Source organism: Camelus ferus, chromosome 18, assembly GCF_009834535.1.
Source record: "Camelus ferus isolate YT-003-E chromosome 18, BCGSAC_Cfer_1.0, whole genome shotgun sequence".
Taxonomy (NCBI): Eukaryota; Metazoa; Chordata; class Mammalia; order Artiodactyla; family Camelidae; genus Camelus; species Camelus ferus.
This window is the reverse complement of record NC_045713.1, coordinates 14,185,638-14,205,432: the sequence shown is the minus strand read 5'-3', so window position 1 is coordinate 14,205,432 and position 19,795 is coordinate 14,185,638. Positions and strand designations below refer to the sequence as shown.

The following is a 19,795-nucleotide window of genomic DNA, read 5'->3' as shown; positions in this document are numbered from 1 at the left end:
CCGTGTGGACAAAGAAGGTTTTAAAATTCTTGGCCTCTGGTCGGAGTTCTTGCGACCATGGAATTTCACCTTTCAAGACTTTGTTGACAGGATCCACATAATATAAGTGTGGCCCTTCTGTGAGCAGTAACTGTCGTCGCCGTGCAAATAAACCCTGATGCAAAAAAAGAAACAAAGAAAGAAAAAGGACACTGCTTGTTAAGGCTCAAAAGTGGGTGTTGACAGCACTTATCACTGCCTCAGAGGCTGGACTGTCAGAGGAGCTCCAAGCACAGGGACCACTGCCAGCCACCTGCCCACTCACCTGCGACAGAGGGGCGTGCACACCTCCCTCCTACTTGGACACAGCCCCTTGGGTCAGAGAGAAATGGGAAGCACTCAAGGCCTGGCGTGCCTGCCCTGCTGAGCGGGACCCCAACACCCCTATTCCAGGCTTCGCTACTCTGGTTGCCATGTCGGGAAGTGGCAGTATAGGTAGGTGCACCTAAGGCCAGCACATTGGCTCAGGTCCCTGTCACTGAGCCAGCTCCAAGTAGCCTGTCATCAGCAGTCAGGGCCCTACTATTTCTCATGCCCTCTGCTCCACACCAGGGCACAAGGTTCTGCCTGCTGGCCAGTCACACCACAACCCTCCTTCATGGAGATTCCCACCACCGAGGATGCATGGGGGTGGGTGAGGCTGAGCATGGCCAGCAATGGAGGCCAGGAGCCTCGACTAAGAAAGGTCCACATCGGCAGAAAGAGAACATTTGTGGTGTGTGATATTTTTGACACAATTCATTTACTTAATCCATTTACTTAATATTTTCAAGAGCAATTAGAATGAAGTCATAAACAACTTGCCAGGACTCAAACAGAGCCTCCTCAACAGGACAGAAACTTTGACCTCAGTGAAGCTAGCCTCAGGGAGAAATCAGAAAGCTGGCTCCCCAGTCAGAAATGAGAGGCTGCATTTCTGTCTGCCAAGGCCTGCCACGTGGTTTCAATCACCTCTCCCGAATGGCTGAAATCTTCCTTAGCTATCAAATTTAGAGATGATCTCTTAAAGGGAACCAAGATGGAGGTGCTATGTGCATGAGTAATAGCAGGAGCCCGAGGAGCAAGGCCTGATCCTGAGTGAGAACCAGGAGGAAGACACAGACACACAAGAAGGAGTGGTGGGAATCTAACTTACCTTTCGCTTATCTACTGGACCCATTTTTAGTATTAAATTATTTTCTACAAACTGGTGCCTATAAAAAGAATAAAAACAAGAATGAGACACTCATATAAGAGTCAGAGACAGAAATTCTCCAAACTCCTCCCTTCGAAACCAACTTCCCAACAGCACTGTGAACTTTGCTTTAAGCAAGGCTCCCCCTTCAGAGATCCAAACTCACTTCAGTAAAATGAGAAAACTCCAAAAGTAACTTTGCATGCAAGTTCCACTGCTTTATAGAATTTCAATCTGTATTTGGACCAGAGTCCTCAGATTCTAGAAATATCACCCTTTCTCACCTCTGACTCAGCAGCATTTATGGAGGAAAGGCAGAGGGGAGGCAGTGCAGCAGACCTGAGCCCAGGATACACATCCTTGTTACTTTAAACAAAGCTGGGGTGAGATGCGGAACCCCACTAAAAGGGCAGAGGCCACTGGGAATCAACCTCAGGACAGAAACTGTTGTTTTTAAGTCACCTCCTCAAGCTGGGACCCCTGACTCAGTGCTCAGAAACCACTGAGCTGCTCAGAATCACAAATCCCTAAAAGATCCAGGTTGGAAATCTGGTTTGAGAACATCTTATCTGGTGTTTCTACCACAGTAATAAAGCATTTTATCTGAATATGGCAGGAATTTAGAAAAGTTTCAAATACAGGTTTTGATTGAATACACATTATTAGCAAGTCTAGTCCACTTTGATTCCTAGGAGCTTAAAAGAGGCTATTCTAACACCTGCAGGTTCCTTCCTTTGGTTAAAGTTAACAGCTACTGCTTTATATTCTGATTTTACTGGCATTCCTGATCTAAGGTTCTACTTCAGAAACACTAAAAAGCATAAGACAACTGTCACCCCCAACAGTGACAATTTTACCACGTAAGTGTCTGAGCACATCCACCTGCTTTTCCCTGGTTCCTCCTGGGACACAGCCCACGTGCTAGAAGGTTGGCCCAGCTGCTGCAGCCACATCCTCTCATCCCCTGGGTCTGCCTAGCCTAACCAATCAGACCAACGCCCACTCCACAAAGCCCTCTGGGCTTACCCACCGAGGTCCCGTAACCAAGGACCTAGGCCCAAGTCAACCAACACAGCATCATATGGGTTTTGAAAACAAGAATAATTTTAACAACAAAAAAAAGTACTGTGACCTTCATGAGGAAAAGCACCATGCTTCCCTCTCCAAGTATTTAAAAACTAAACCAACAAACAAAACAAGACTTGAATAAAGAGAAAACAATCAAGATTTCTGAGAAGGAGATGTAACAAGGATCTCCTGCAGCACAGGAGTACACGGGTAAACAACAAAGCCAGACAGAAAGCTCTTCTGACCAACGGGTCCTGCTGTATAAGAATTTCATGCGTATAACACAAGATCTTATGGTAGCTCACAGAGAAAAAAAATGTGACAATGAATATATATATATATATATATGTCCATGTATAACTGAAAAATTGTGCTCTACATTGCAATTTGACACAACATTGTAAAATGATTATAGATCAATAAAAAATGTTAAAAAAAAAGAATTTCATGCATAGTAAAGAGTCACAAGTTGATAACAAGTGGAAGACTTCAATTAAATTATACTGGGACCATTTCAGAGCACAGCCACCCCCAGGAGAGCTAAGCGAGTCCGTCGGAGTCCCAGTGCAGCTCTGCTGACCACCTCAGGAGAGCTCCCCACGAGAGGCCTCTATGCAGCTGAGGAAGGACCAGGGGACCACAGCCGCTCTGCTCTAAAATGCCATCTCTCAAACCTTCAGGTCTCGGGATTCCTTTATACTCTTAAATGTTACAGAAGACCCCAAAGAGCTTTCCTTTATTTGAGTGAGATTCATTGATATTTATGTATAAGCAATTAAAACAGACATTTTCAAATATTTAATTCATTAAAAAGATAATAAATCTATTTCATATGAATATAAGTAATATTTTAAAAAATAACTTCTTTCCAAAACAAAGACAATGAGAAATATGACACTGCTGCACATTTTGCAAATCTCTTTACTATCTCTCTTCATAGAAGAGAGCTGAATTCTCAGATCTGCCTCTGCCTTCACTCTACTGTGATATGTTGTCCAGGCTGAAGTACATGAAGAAATCAGCTTCACTCAGATAAGGAATTTTAAAAGGAGGAGTATTTTAATAGTCTTTGGAGATATTTGAGGGCATTCTTCTTTGATAAAACACCAAACCTCCACATGTGTAGTTTCTTACAGGTTTGCTGCCATGGGAAATCTGAATTCCCAAGAATGAGTTTTTCACATTCTGTGACATTAGAAACCCTCAGTCTACCTTGCACTTTGAATGGGTCTCCATCCTTCTATGGTTTTATAGCACCATACACCCATCATCTAGAAAAGAGTGGCTTACTGAGTTATGGAGATCTTCTAAAGATTGACAAATTTCATTCTACAATATCAACAAATCAATGCATTAATATCGCTTCCTATCGCCTCAGAAAAGTCTCTAAGTACTGGGAAGATATCAAGTTCACAGTGATGGATACAGTTTCCCAAAATTCTAATTTCACTTGAAGGTTTTTATCAAGTGAAAGGATTTTATCACTGGTAACAAATACCGGCAGCTGCTTTCCTTGAAGTGACAGGCTCATTCTGCTCATTTTCCAGAAAAATGTGGGACAAACAGCCAAGTCTGAATAACCATGGTTTGTCAGTCAAATCTCCTAGTGAAAACGGTCTTCCAGGAAAAGAGCGGCCAGTCCCTCTCCCAATGCAAACCCTCATGCAGGGTGTTCCTGAGGGAACTGTCACACCTGGGCTGCAGCAGGAGTGCTGTCTGCGCACTTCCCACCTCGGTCTACAGCATGCTGACAAAACCAATCATTTTTAATGACTATTCAAGTGAGACTGGCTTCTTTTCCTTTCTTTTCATCTGGTGATCATCTGGCTGTGAAGAACCTGGCTCTCCGAACTCTGCTTGGTGCCACGGCCTGGGTCCGTGATCCGGCACTACGGTTTAACCCATCTTTGCTCTGGCACCATCAGTGCACATGGCAATACATTTGCTCCAGAACAAACCATGAAATTCAAAGGGGTGCTCAGCACTATCTGTGCTTTCTGCCAAGCACTTAGGTAAAAGAACATCTTTCCTTGATGGTAAAGTTGGGGTGAATATCAGACGAATCCAAGCAAAGTGGCGAGTCTAGTCCTATCTGTAGACTCATTCACTCGTAAGGCAAAAGTACAATTTGGAGGTAGACACACCAACTCACTCTCTGAGTCTGCAGCCACATCTTTAACCCAGCTAGTTAGTGTGTCATGCGGGACAGCAGTGCCGGGCCTCCTCCCAGTGACTTGCACCCCGCACACTCAGTGTTGTCAATGGCCTGAAGCTCCTCGACCTCCCAGCTCCAGTGGGGCTCCTCCTACCTCCACACCTGACTTCCCTGTACAGTGCTTTATAGTGGATTTCCAATGTTTGGCCTTGAAAAAGCCCACATGTACATTTAAAATACTCAATTCCTTTCTCTTTAGAACTCGGAATGCTCAGTCTCTAAATGATGCCGCAACTTACATGGCACCAAAATAACACGCAAAAACCTTCTCTTCACAGACACAACACAGAAAGGTATTCACATCTATAAAGCCAGGAAAAGATAGCTTTTGTCCTATTTCTTTATCACTTTTACAGTTTTGCCCAGTTTCTGTGGAGTAGACCCCTCCCTTCCATGAATCAGAGAACTCAATGTCTTCTCTTTAGCATCTTTATCTTTAGACTTAGGTAGTGCCACTCTGGGTAGCAGTACAAGTGCTCCCACATCTCCGGGGTCCTCTTTCCCTCAAATCCTCCTCGCTCAACATACTGCCCCACCCCACCCCACCCCACTCGTGCAAAAGGTGAAACCATCAAAATGCATGAAGAAATTGTCAAGGTAAAGCACTTCTCAACAGGACCAAGATGGAAAACAGAAAATAAACACATAACCAGGCTTGACTTTGTAAGAATTTACAACTTCCAAATAAAAAACAGGCACAAACAGGATGAAGAGATAACTGAAGAAAAATGCTTGCAAAATAAACAGAAATACTGTTCATATCCATGGCTCTGAAGTGTCAATTTTAAAAAGATGCAAAACATACAAGAAAAATAGTCAAAAGTATCTCAAAATATAAACACAAATGGCCAATGAACATAGATGTTTGCCTCGACAAGAATACAAATGCCAGTTCATGTGAGCCCATTCTGAGAGCACTGAAACACTCAAGGGCAGGCAAGGTCATCGGGAAAGTAGGTTGACAGCAAACACACCAGAACACCCTAAATGTCTCACCGAGGGCAGCGGTTATTTAAATCATGATAAATTCATATCCGACACGGATGCTGGTGTGCCTGCATGCCGACCCCCAGGGGCTACAGCCCTGAGGGTCCCAAAGCCACTCACCACAGGCTGACCCTCCCAACACCCATTTCCAATTGGACACATTGAGGCAGCTGGGCAGGTGGGAGGGTGCAGAGCCCTGACAGGCGGCAGTGACAAAGCCAGGTGCCCCGCTCTCTCAGTCACCTCGTCTGGCATTTGTTCCTGAGCGTTCGACCCGGCATTTTTAAACAGAGCACTACTTCCATCTGTAAGTTCTTACCAAGGGTTTCCACTGGCCTGCTTCTCCAATAACAACCTCTTCTCATCTTCAGAAAACTGTAAGTCCAGCTCAAAAGAGTTAGTGTCCAGGTCGTGGATATACTGCTCGATGTTGCTGCCTGCCCTCTGTGGCAGCCCTGCATCCGCAGCTGACAGGGAGTGGGAGGAGGACGATGAGGACACCTGCATGCAGCCAAACTGGCTCAGGAGATTGTCGTACTGCACAGACAAGAGCACAAAGTGAGAACCACGCCTTAACTTTCCCTCCGATCCAAAGCTCTAGACACTCTCTGACCTGTCAGAGCAAGCGCACGCCCGAGGTCCTGAGGGCCCCGTGGGAGACAAGCCTGGCACTGTTAATGCTGTTAAGTGCGGGCCAGCTCCAGTTTCTCCTCCACTAGACAGCTGGCCACCAGACTAAGGGCTGGATCCTGCTTGCCCTGGGTCCCCTTCTGATGGGAATGTCAGAAGATGTTCGCTCCAGAGAGGAGCTTATCCTCAGTCTTCATCTCCAGGAAGGGGGGACCGAGGACCTGGAGCCTGCTGAGCCCTGGAGGATTGGGACCCTGTAAGTCAGGCGCCCTCCTCCTATGGCTTCATGGTTCCAAGTTTCTGAGTCCAGTCGTCACAAGTTCCAATTTGACTAACTGAATTCAATTAAAATATGTATATTCCTTTTAATCTCAACAGATTAATTAAGCTTGATGTAGACAAAGTTGCCTGCTATTCTAGAGAAAACTACACACCAGTGGTAACACAGAAAATGGAATTACTCACAAACATGCCAAACGGGCACATGCGCTCCTGGGGCTGCTGACCAGGCCAAAGATTCCCCAGAAAAGGTGCGGGGAGGAGTGGTGTCGCCCGCACCAGGCCACAGGCCCCACACCAGAGCCCTGCTGCGCCAATGGTGAGAGAAAGGAACAGGTGCCGTCAGACGGCCGAGACCAGAGCACAGCAAATCCTTCCAAGTGCCCTGTGGCTCCAAAAAGGCCCTGGCCACCACCCACAGAGGTTGGCCCCCGCCTGCAGACTCTGCGCCCACCCTCCTCACTTGCCGCCGGGAGCAGCCTTCTCCCAGGTGCTCACCCAGTGCCAACAACAGCCTCAGCCTCCCTCACTGGCTCCTGGGTGGGAGTAGCCCCTGGACACTCCCTCGGCCTCTCCAGCTAAGACTTTGTTCTAGTGCATTCTCCACTTCCTGAGAACTCCCTGGGTGGAAGCTGCCTCTGTGCAGTGTCTCAAAGTTTATAGAGGCTTCTACAAGCCCCCCTCTTCCCCCTCCTGGGGTGTCTCAATGAGCCTGTGAAGCCAGTGAGACGGAAGTTACCATCATCCCCATTTCTGAAATGGGAGAACCGAGGGTCAACACGGAGCTATGGGTTTATTGCCGCCACCACCGCCTGCTGGAGAGTTCTGTCTTGGGGGCCCCACTGCACTGTTCCCCATGGGAAGCTCCAGGGGTTCTATCTCTGCTCTCTACTATTCTCCCCTTAGCAGTACCTCGGATAGACCCCCAGCACAAAATCCAGGCCAAAAGGACATGTGATGATGTGGCTACATGGGGTTGAAGCGGAGGTGTTCCCCATGGAGCAGTGAGGACACTGCCAGCTGTGCTGGTCCAAAAGTGGTCCCAGGAGTGCCACTTCCGCATGGCTCACTCGGAGTCCAACCTCAAGTGCCACCATCAGCCACCAGCAGAGGATCAGGAACACAGAAGATGCCTTGGGTATTGGGTAAAGGCACTTTCAATCCTCACCCTCAGCGCCAAGCCCTCTTCCTTCCTGTTAAAAGGACTCCTCCAGAACTTCTCGGATGAGACTGTCCCAGTGACATGCTATCAACATCACAGAAAAGGAGCACCTCCTTGAGCAAGTTTCCTCTGTATCTGACACTCTTCTGGGTCAAAGTCTTTTTCAAAGCTCACTAAACTGTCCAAAGGGGGGCATCTGGTATAGGGAGCTCTTCCTGAATACTCTCCAAGGCTAATAAATCACACAGCTTTTAAAGCTGAGGACAAGCCATCTAACAAAAAGTAAGCTGTGAACACACAGAGCCAGTTCTCAGACAGCAACACTTGAGTACCGAGAAGCCAGAGCTATCCACATGGCAAACATGACTGAAAGAGCAGACAGAGGACCTGCAGAAGACATTCAAGTGTGCAGGCACACACAAGCGCGCGTATATGCCTGGTGAAGCCAAGCGCCCGGCACTGAAATCTTGAGACAACCGGGGCCCATGTGGCTCCCTCAGAGCTCGGCCAGCAGAGCCTGCTGCTTCCCTGGGACACCCCTGCCAAAGGCCCTGGAGGACCTGCCCGTTCCTCTGGCCATGATCCACTTCTGCACAGCAGCACGAGCAGAGCTCGCCTCTGTGGGGCCACTCCTTTCCCATGGCAGTCTTACGTTTCCATAGCAGTCTTCGTCGTCTTCCGACATGGCTGGCAAGTAAGCTGTGAGCTTCGGAGGCGTCTGGTGATGCAGATTCTCCCATGTGATGGACTCGAAGAACGGATGAGCTTTCAGAGGGCTGTACCCTTCCATTTCTTCACAGCCTAATCGCTTTGTAGCATCCAAAACCTTAAATCAAAGTCAAGACAAGTTAGCATTGGGGTTAAAAAGTAATTCTGACCAAAAAATTCTTTTGGAGTAGTTCTTTTCGATTCTCAGGATCTCCTGGAAATAGGAAGGGCACTGCAGCCCGGGGACAACGGAGTCACCCTCTGGGGTTCCTTTCACATCCTCCCCCAACCCCTACAGGTGAAAATGAACATCATCAAAAGTTAATGAATAGCAGGAGGTATTCTTTTAAAATACACAGTTAAAAATCCTAAAACAAGAAACACATGAACTCGTGGGCTTTAATAACAAAGAGAATGAAGAGTTTATGTGGACACAAAGCTCTCACAGACAGGGAGAAAAGTGCCTGTGTATCCCACAAGCACTTGATCTCAAAGGGCCCCACAAGGATCCGACTGTGCCCCCCAGACCCACAGAAGATCAGGCACATCTGCACTGAGGGGACAGATACAGGAGGGACAGGTGGGAAAGGCTGACTGACGCTGCTCCCCCAAATCAAGTGAAGAGAAGACCTGGAGCCAGAGCACAAGAGGCAGCACACTAGAACAGAAACAGACACTTCCTGGATAAATCAGTTTACCTTTGCTATATGTTACCTGGGTTGATCTCTAAAACCTTCATGTAGCTGACTCTAAAGCTGATAACCAGAGAGGCTGCTTAAGTAGGATTTACCACCACCTGGCACTGTAATACACCCAGTTGCTCCAGCGTCTGTTAACTTAAAATGCTATGTGTGTTGATGAGCAAATGCAAAATGACACAGTAACTTCTTATCTTACTGAAGGTCAAGAATCAAGCACCTGGAACCTGAAAACGTCTTATAAGACTGAAGATATGAATCTACCTATAATCACTATCAACCCTAAAACGCCCTTTTATTAAGTTACAGGCACCTCCAAGGAAAGGCCCTCTGACCACAAGTTCAGAGGGACTCAGAGTATGGCTACTGGATCATCTTACCAGAAGAAAATTCAAAATATTTACCAGCAGTTTTTCCACAAGGTCTCTTGCCTTAGGAAAGAATTTTTCAGGAAAGTCATATTCCAACTTAATGATCTTCTGAAATATTAGATATTCATTTCTGTAAATAAGAAAAACCACCATTATGGGCAGTGTCACAGAAACCTCCCTGGTACAGAGCTGTATCTTTCCTGTGACAGTGGTCTCCCTCTGTCCCCTAAGAGCCACCACATTCACTAAAGAACTGTCATAAAAGTTCCCCCACCTTGGCCCAGCCCCCAGGACTGTCCCTCCCACTTCTCTGTCAGGCTGCTGTGAGGGGCTTGGAGGGGTGGTGATTTGAGAAAGGGGGGTCTCTTACCCGGCTCGGAATGGTGGTAGGCCTGCCACAAGCTGGTATATAATGCATCCAAGAGCCCAAAGGTCTGAACTTTAAGGGAAGGGAAAGACAAAGAAGAATGACATTTGTAAAATCTCAGTGACAAGCAGTCACTTCCATCCTGTCTGTTCATACCACCCGTTTCAGCCTCAGATCTATTTCTCTCCTTTAAAACCAGGTCAGCGTGAGAGTGGAAACCTGCTCTGGGCCTCCCTGAGAGGCCTCCCTTTGAACCTGGGACTAGAGAATCTCGCACACACACTGGAGGCACTGCTGGGCCAGGCTATGCACCTCCCTCACAGCTCTGTCACCTCCCTTGGGGGCAACCAAGGTCCTCACAGATGCAGTCTGGTCCTGAACAGGGAGCAGCGGCCACTCCTGACCACAGGAAACACTCTGACAGGAAAGCACCTTCTTCCAGTGCTGGAGCACAGGGCACTGAGAGGGCTGCCCCTGTCACTGGCAGGCTAGCACGGTTAAGGACAGTCTCAGAGTTTCTCACAATTCACTGTTTACCCCCAGGACACAGACACAAGCTTACGCATGCCAAGCAGCCAAATCACAGTCTGGAGGATGTGCACAAAGCAAGCTTTCTCTTTCCCTTCTCAGACTCACCCTCCTTTATAAACATTTTAATTATACATTTTAAAAGACACACACTACAGCTCTGAATTTCCCGAAGTCCTTTCCATAAACAGCTGGCAGGGACCCTGGAGGGGCTGCTCTCCTCACCACCCTCCTTCCCGCCCTGCTCCCGTTCATTCTCTCCCCTCAGTGCATCTCAAGAGTTCACAGCTGAAGATCTACTTTGCATATTTTATTTCCTCTGTAGGAAAATTTTTTTTGTATTTATTTTTGCATTCTATTCTCAGCTCAGCCTTATGAAAGCATCAAGATGCAATTCACCCTACATGGCCAGTTGCCTCTCCCAAAGCCCTAGATGTACATACGCTCTAGGTTGCTCAATACAGTCAGTTTCTGGAAGAGGCCACAGCCTGGCATTTTGGAAGATGAAATTGTAGGGTGTGGGCAAAGACAACAAGCCAGTGAGCATGCTGGGGGCCTTAGGTGAAGGCTCTGTCCTCGTACATGTACGGACAGCACCATAGGCCAGAGGCAGATGAAGCACTTGATGTGGGTTAAAAATGCAAGAAGTCAGATATCCGAGTCACAACACACAGTCGGAGTGAAGGGCATTTAAAATATGAAGGTACATTCTACTCAACAGTCCTCATACTTGGTTATCTCTATCATTTAGTGTCATTAAAATGAGGAGCTACACAAGAAGAACACTGACAGACAGGCAATGGCCTTTCGACATGGAAGTGGCCAGAGAGGAGGGGCAGGGCTGTGGGGTGGGGCTGCCTCTGCTGCTTTCATAGGGTCATCCCCAGGGAGTGGGACTGCAAGCAGGACCGGTTTGTCATACAATAAAAACTAAAAGGGGAAGCCAGTGAAACATCTCTGGAAAGTAGTATATACCAATGATTTTCTTAAATGCTGTTAAACAAAGTCATTCTACTTCTTGAAATTCTAACAGAGGCACTGGGCAGACTCTCCCATGGAACAGGCAGGAGCACTCTTCTTCCCCACAGCACAGGATCTGTTGCACACAAGAGGCACACTAGTTTAACTGTGCCAAATAATGCGAAATACTTCAACGTCCAACAATAAAGGAAAAGTTCAAAGAACTACAAAAAATCCGTATGCTGGAAACCCATACAGCTGTTAAAGATTTCTGTAAATAATTTTAGTGACATGGGGAATGTCCATCATATTATCACAGGGGGCAGAATTCAAAACTGGTTATTCAGTATGACTGCAGTTGCATGAAGATTAGGTAAGCACATATAAAACACACACAAAAGAGTAGCTGGAAGCATATACCAAGTCATGATCTGCAACCTAAGTGGGTTGGAGACTGTGAGCGTTTTGGGTTTTTTAATTCTCCGTATTTTCTAAAAATTCTTTCTTTACCTTGAAAGGTACCATTTTTTGAACGAGGAAAAAAATTCTTAACTTCCTTAAAAAATAAATATCACGATTCAAAAAATTAACAGCATAAAAAGATATACAGGCTGTATCTCCCTCACTGCCCACCCCCAACAGATAACCAGTCCCCACTTCCTGCATGTCTGCCCAGAGCGCTGCAAAGGGCAGGCAGGGAGTCTGGGACCATGTGGCTGTCTGTCAAATCCAGGGATGGTGCCAGTAGGCTGAGCATCTGGCCCAGGGAAGAAGAATCCAAGGAAAAGCTTCAACCACAGAACCTGTCATCCCCAAACTCTGAAAGCCCAGTTTCTATTGCCACCTGTCTTCCATCTGCCTCATGCCCACTAGACAGCTCCCCAGACTCCTCCCAGCTTCTGGCCATTGGCGCCTCATTTTCTTTACCTCCACTTCCAACTGCCCTGCCACCAACCCTTCTCCATTCCCCAGCCCCCTGCACTTCTAATTTTCACAACTGAGGCCTCCACCCAGGCCCTCAAACCTGTGGCCACCACGAGGCCTACCCCTGGTAGTGCTGGCTGGGCCCCTGCTGAGAAACTATCTCAGTCCTATCCCCTCCCACAGACACTGCCTTCTGGGCCTGTCCTGCACTCTGCAGAGCACATGACACTGAACACCTGACCTGCAGCTGCTGCCACAGCCAGGCTGCCCAAATCGAAGGCAGTACCAGGGATCCCTCAGCTCCGGGACACAGCAGGAAGTCTCGTGCACATAATACAAACCTGTGGGCTACACTTCTCTCCCACTGAACAGTTAGCTGTTCCTAAAGGAACAAGAGCAAATCTCAAAGCATAAAGCAAAACTGCCCCAGAAAGTGTAAGTAGTGACAACAAAGTAGCACACAGGTTATCAAAGAAAAGATACTGGTTAAAAGACAAAATGCTAACTTCTTCCAAAATAGGCTTGGCTATGTAAAGGCCATGAAAGGTGCTGCTCTCTTTACTATTAATCTCACCTGGAAAAAAGCACCAGCTACTTGAGCAAAAAGAGAATTATGGATCAGATGAAAACAGGTTACCTTTTACAGGCCGATTTCTCTGTGAGCAGCTCTGGAGAAACATACTGGGCTGTTCCTACAAACGAGTTGGCCCTGGCTGATGGGAAGAGGGAAAAGGGAAAAGGTCAGGCTGAGACACAGAGCATTTTGCATCATGGACGTGGCACAGTTGGCGTTCACCTCTCAGGACGCCATGGTTTACATGGGCATAAACTGGTCACCTGGAATCGGCCTCACACTACCGAGAGTGGGACTTGGTCACGGCTTCCCCTTGCACCACCTGCTTGGACCCTCCCCTCCCAGGGTTGGCTCAAAGGTCACCTGCTCAGTGACACCTGCCCTGACTGCCTGGGCAGCCCCTCCTGAACCCCTGCCAGCCTCACATTATCCTGGCACCTCTCAACTGCATACCTGCCATGCCCTCGCCCAGCATTCTGTCAGCTGGGAGCATCTGGAGGCTGCTGGACCTGTGGTGCTTAAGACAGCCCCAGGCACGCAGCAAGCACCCACTGAACACATGCAGAATGTGGGAACAGAACGGCTCTCCTTCAGGCTGCATGCAGGGGAGGGATACTCTATCTTCATAATAGCTCGGGAAGGTTAGGGGCTCTAAGGAAGTAAGACTCGGGTGCCCCAGTCAGCGAGCCCCTGCAACACTCCACCACCGACAGTGCTGGACTGCGCACGCAAGCTCACCAAGTTCGACTGCAGACTTGTAGGGTCAGGCAGCAGCCAAACCCTCTGGACCCACCCACCCCAGCAGAAAGGAGGCACTGACACCTGGGTCACCCTAGTAGGTCCTCAGGGGCTCATCAGTGGCCGGGCAGCCCTGACAGAGCAGCACGGCCGGCACAAGCCTGCCTGCCCCACCACACCACTCCTAACGCATCCCCTGTGGGGTGCCTTCCAGCATCGTGGACAGAACAGTTGCTTTCAGCCTTACCCATGACCAAAGGATACAGGATCAGGGGTCCCCGTGTGATGGCCGCCCACTATCTGAGGGCAAATCGCTTCTCCAAAGAGCATGTGAAGTGCTGTGTCACCTGAACCAGTTCCCCAGTGACTTCCGCGGCACTCACAGCAAACTGCCTCCCACGACCTTCCATGCCCGCACCACACAACCAGCATCTTGTAACGTACTCCAAATGGCCATCAGCAAGGCTCTAGTTCTGCTCAGACCGCCTTTCCCACCAACAGGAACCAGCACAGCAACCCAGAGCACATAGAAAACACAACACTAGGGTTTAACACCATTTTGCTCTGGACAAACAAGGCCCTTTTACCTGGCCTGGCCCTTCTACAAATCAACTGTCCTTTTTCTCAACATCTTTAACAACCTGGGCTAGAAATTATTTGTCTCTATGGGCAAGTTTTCCTGAACCAACTTGGAAAGTGCACCAGCTAAAATATTACACCAACACGCCTACCACGGAGAGGTCTCTGGCTCTTCAGGATCCCTTCTAAAATCAGGCTGCACTATAAAAACAGTAACAGGCCCCTGTAAAGGGTCCTGCCTATTTGTCCCACTGTCTCAACTCTGCTCAACTGGGCCCCTGGGGACATCTGGCAACATCTGGGGACATCTCAAACTGCCACAATGGGGACAGGAAGGGACTGTCACCTAGTGGGTAGGAGCTGGGGACGGAGCTAAGTATCCTGCAGGGCATCTGACAGTCCCAGAGCCAAGAACTCTCCAACCCCACGTGCCCTCAGGGGCTTAACTGAGGACCCTTGTGCAGCCCCCATGCAGCCTTACAGGGACAGGGCTCTCCACAGACACAAGCCCCTGCCCTCCAAAGACCCAGCCCTAAGCTCAGCAGAAGCAGCCTGCTCAGTTCTGAGATATTCTAAGATACTCTAGAGGAAAGAGACTTGGGGAAGGGAGAATGGCTGAAAGTTCCTTCCTTTGTCTTTCCTTCTCAAAGTCAATCACCCTGTTACACAAAATGTTCCAGTTTGGGGAAAGCTTACTTCCCTTCTTGCACTGATGGAAGGCTCAGTACTGTGCACCTCAGCTTGGGCCTGACTCAAATACCTTGACTGGGGTACAGCTGCTACCTGCAGTAAAACACCACAGACCCATGCTTTGTCTGTCTACAAAATTATTTACAGCATACAGCCATAAATAACATAATGCCTGAATTAAAGTGCAAAAGAAACCCAGGGCCCATGGCCACCCCAATTCAGCATGCAATGACCTGCTCTGAGACAGGCCCACTGGCCATGGTGACCATTATCTCCCCACCTGCCACCCCTGGGATGGGGAGCCAGCAGGGCTCCCCATGGGGGGACTTCCTGACTGCAGGTCCAACAGCTTCCAAAGGTAGATGTATAAAAAGCACAGACAAGGCCATGCTGCCTCCTGCCCCATTTGTTCCCAGATGCAGCCCCTGTCCTTCTCTGTGCCCCAAGTGACTCTGCATACTACAGCCCTGGAAGCAGCAGGAGCCCCTCACCCGGGGGGAGTGCAGGAGAGAAATGGGGGTTATTCCTCATGGCTGTCCCCCATGCCATACCTCTCTCCCACCACCGTGACCCCCTCAGGTGCTGGTCCCTCCCACCTGCACCCTCTCCAGGGCTGAGAGGCTCACAGTCAGCTACAGGAATCCAGCTTCCTTAGGCCCAGCTGTCTGTAACTGGTCCCCTCAGTAAGCTACTCTCCTGTAGAGACTTCACGGCTGCATCTGCATCCTGCCAGGACCCTGATACTGCCAAGAACACTGAGGTGATTCATGAGAGGAAAAAAACAAACCAAGAGCCAAAACCAAATGAAACCATTCAACCACGCAATGAATCAAAGGAATGCTAATGAACACATGCTAGCCTATCAAATCAGCAAAGATAAAAAAGAAGGAAAATACACAAGTGTTGGCAAGGATTTGAGGAGGCAAACCTCACAGTGCTATGGTGGGAATGTGAAATGGTGTGGCTTTGGGGGAGCAGTTTTCCAATAAGCATCAAAAGCCACAGAAAAAAGGCCTGCCCTCAGACCCAGCAATTCCACTTCTGGCACCTGATCCTCCAGGAGGTCCTAGCACTGACAGCAGCACAACGTGGATCCTTTGAAGGCCAGGCCTGCACTTGATACTTTACCTGTTCAGTGTTTCTGTTCTTCATAATAATCGTGCATTGTTTCTCTGATTTATATTTCTTAAAGTGCTACACTTAAAAAGTTCTAGAAGTATATTATTATATGGAAAGATATGTACTACAGATAATTAAATAAGTAATTCAGGCTATCAAATAGTATGTAGAGGTATCTGTGCTTTTAAGTAGCTACACTTTGCACAAAACAAAGTGTACAGGACACCCACCCCACCCACCCCCAGCATGGCTGGGCTTTAAAGAGCAAATCATGATGGCATTAGGACACTGTTGTTGTTAAAGCTTTCCAGGCCTGGGTCCCTTGTCCCCCATGACACCTGCTGCTTCCCCTTCCCCAGGAACTTATGCCCACTTTCTTAAAGGGGACTCCAAGTCCCTGAGGGTAAGAAAGTCACCCCTCTTGGAAAGGAGCTCTTTCGCTAGTCTAGAGATGAAGGACTCTGGAGTGCGGAAAAGAATGACTGTCCTCAGCATGATGTTCTAAATAACAAGGTCCAACAGAAGGTCTACTGATAGTAATTCTTAAGTAGTGGTGAGCATAAACAACATCTCAGGAATCTGTGACGACTGTGACAGGACATGAAAACAACTGTGATTTCTCCTAATGACACAGAGGTTTGTTGCCTACCTTCAGAACTGAAGGAAATACATGATTTCACTGTAAGGTTAGTGAAAACAAGTAATTTTCTACTCTCCAGCTTCACGAATGGCAGACTTCTATCTTGACACCAGGATAAGAGCCCCAGAGAGTGCATTAGAAAATCACAGAGATAGTGCAGTTACCTCTCCCAGAAGCTCTAAGATTAGCCAAACATCCAACTTCTCCAACTACTGGAAAATCAGGCCCAGAACCCACCATTGGCCAGCGCTGCCTCCTCCATGCCACTGACTCTTTCAGGAGGCCACAGGGTCAGCATAAAGGAAAAGAAGGGTCTTGAGCTGGGCTGTTTCCACCTCCAAGTGGTTCAAAGAAACTGACCAGCATCCTAGACCATGGACCACTCTGGCCACCACACATCTGCAAGTCAGACTCTGAGGTGCCAGTGGGGAAGGAGGGACCTGAAATGCTCCTGAGGCCAGAAGACACCCACACTCTTTCAAAGCCTAAGGTGCAGACTGCCGATGTCTTGCCCATAAACCCACATGTGAAGCAGAGCAAACACAGTCCACAGAATGTGCTTTATGAGCTCAGGGACAGAGGACAAGCAAACTGAATCCAGAAACACAGAAAAAGGAGTATGCACTGTGACCCAGCAGGATTTATTACAGGAATGCAAGGGTGGTTCAGTACATAAAAACCAATCAATATATTACACTACATCATCAGAATAAAGGACAATAACCACATGACCTTCTCAACAGATGCAGAAAAAGCATCTGACAAAAATTCAACATTCCTTGATGATAAATTACAAAACAAACTATAAACAGAAGGGAACTTTCTCCACCCGATAAAGGCACCTCTGAAAAACCCACAACAAGCATCATACTCGATAGTGAAAGACTGAAAGCTTTCCCCTGAGATCATTAACAAGACAAGGATGTCTGCTCTTGCCACTTTCGTTCAACACTGTACGGGAGGTCCCAGCCAGGGCAATCAGGCAAGAAAAGGAAATAAAACGCAACCAGATTGGAAAGGAGGAAGTAAAACTCTCTCTAATCACGGATGACATGATCTTGTATTTAGAAAGTCCCCAGGAATCCACTAAGAAACTATTACAACTGATGAACAAGTTGCAGGATACAAGATCAGTATACCAAAAAAATCAACTGTATTTCTGTAAACTTGCAATGAACAATCTGAAAATGAAATTAAGAAGACAATTACATTTATAATAGCCTCAAAAATAAAATACTTAGGAATAAATTTAACAAAAGAAGTGCAAAGCTTATACACTGAAAAATTACCCCAAAAATGTTAAAAGAAATTGCAGAAGATCTAAATCAACAGAATGATATCCTATGCTGAAGGATCAGAAGACTTAAAATTGTCAAGATGGCAATACTCCCCAAACTGATCTCTTCATTCAACACAATCCCTGTCCAAATCCCTATTGGTTTTGACTTAGTACAATGTTTTCAAGGTTCACCCATGTTGTAGCATGTATCAGAACTTCGTTCCTGTTTAAGGCTGAATAATATTTCACCGTATGGATAGACCACATTGTGTTTATCCATTCATCAGTTGATGGACATTTGAGTCATTTCCACTACATTTGTTTTCTTTCTTTTTCTTTCTTTTTTTTTTTTAATTGAAGTATAGTCAATTTACCATGCTGTGTAATTTCTGACATACAGCATAAAGTTTCAGTCATACATATACATTCATATATTCGTTTTCATACTTCATTTGTTTTCAACTCTCTAGGATATATACCTAGAAGCCGAATTGCTGATTATAAGGTAACTATGCTTAACCTTTTCAGGAACTGTCAGACTTTTCCAAAGCAGCCACATCATTTGACATTCCCACCTGCAGAGTATGAGGGCTTTAACTTCTCCACATTCTTAGTAATGCTCGTTATTGTCTGTCTTTTTGATCACAGCCATCCTAGTAGGTGTGGTGTCTCACTGTGGTTTTGACTTGCATTTCCCTAATGGTATTAAGCATCTTTTCAGGTGTTTACTGGCCATTTATCTTCTTTGGAGAAATATCTATTCAGACCTTTGTCCATTAAAAATATTTTTGTTGTTGTTGTTGTTGTTGTTGTTATGAGTTCCTTTTATATTCTTGATATAAGTCCCTTATCAGATACATGATCTGAAAATATTTTTTCCTATTCAATCCCATGGGCTGTCTTTTCATTTTCTTAATGGTAAATCACAGCACAAAAGTTTTAAAACTTGTTCTCTTGCTTGTACTTTTGGTCTTGTATCTAAGACACCATGGCCTAACCCAAGGTCATGAAGATTTACTCCTATGCTTTCTTCCAAGAGTGTAAGAATTTCAGGTCCTATATTCAGATCTCCGATCTATCCAAGTTAACTTCTGTGTACAGTATGAGGTGGGGTAATAGTGTTTTTGATGAATTGGTCATCACTGGAGGAGATGCTTTTCAAAAGCGGCAAATAAAGGGGGAAAGAAGCAAGTATTTATCCTGTTTTTCCTCCACAATTGATACCACTAATAACCAAATAGTGGCTAAGGGAAAGTTTCTCTTTAAAAGAATTCCAGCTCAAGAATGAGAGAACTGGACTATGATTATTCTGCATCCTCTAATGAATTAATGGATCTAGGCCATTACAGCTATAAAGGGCTGTTGACATCACAGAGGAAGAGATGACTCGATGTTACATACTTCCTAATGAAGAACACACCACACACACCAGTCTTTGGTGTGAAAGGAATGAACCTATATGATCAACCCAACATACCCAACTCATAATTTTCAAGACATACAGAGGGGAGAGGAGCATGTTACATGACTCCACAGAGATGCAAGAGGAAAATAAAGATGAAGAGGAAGCTATAAATTAAAAGAAATTTAAGAGACAAATTAGCTAAGCTCAGTGTGGGAACTTTGAATCCTGATTCAAGTAAACAACAACCAAAGAATTATGATGACTGAAAATTTAACACTGAATATTTTGAGATATTAAGCAATTACTGTCAGTTTTTCATACATAAAAACAGTATGGTATTATGGGTTTTTTTTTTTAAAGCAGCTTTATATTTCAGTGATAAATGCTAAAATATTTACAGGGAAAACAAATCGATGATGGTAGAAATCAGGTCTCAAGAATGGTTTGAATTTTTACAAAAAGCAGGTACTCTGTGTTTTAAAAACAACAAGGGTGTGGGTATAGCTCAAGAGGTTAGAGTGCATGCTTACCATACACAAGGTCCTGAGTTCAATCCCTAGTACTTCCTCTAAAAATAAATAAATAAACAAACCTAACTACCCACTCCACTCTCCAAAAAAAATTAAAAACAACAATACTCCATGCATCACAGCTATGACTA

At 46.4% G+C, this 19,795-nt stretch overlaps 1 protein-coding gene across 5 annotated transcripts in view; it reads right to left on the bottom strand.

The window, feature by feature from the left end:
- PDPK1 (3-phosphoinositide dependent protein kinase 1) overlaps nucleotides 1-19,795 on the bottom strand; it is a 63,426-nt gene that overhangs the window by 6,274 nt on the left and 37,357 nt on the right. For all 5 annotated transcript variants that reach the window (XM_032460227.1, XM_032460228.1, XM_032460229.1 and 2 more), the window contains 7 exons: nucleotides 12,748-12,823; nucleotides 9,702-9,770; nucleotides 9,365-9,461; nucleotides 8,207-8,380; nucleotides 5,803-6,020; nucleotides 1,175-1,232; nucleotides 2-154 (listed from right to left, as the gene is read on the bottom strand). In XM_032460227.1, coding sequence (XP_032316118.1) covers nucleotides 2-154; nucleotides 1,175-1,232; nucleotides 5,803-6,020; nucleotides 8,207-8,380; nucleotides 9,365-9,461; nucleotides 9,702-9,770; nucleotides 12,748-12,823 — 845 coding nt within the window. The remainder of the gene's footprint in view (nucleotide 1; nucleotides 155-1,174; nucleotides 1,233-5,802; nucleotides 6,021-8,206; nucleotides 8,381-9,364; nucleotides 9,462-9,701; nucleotides 9,771-12,747; nucleotides 12,824-19,795) is intronic.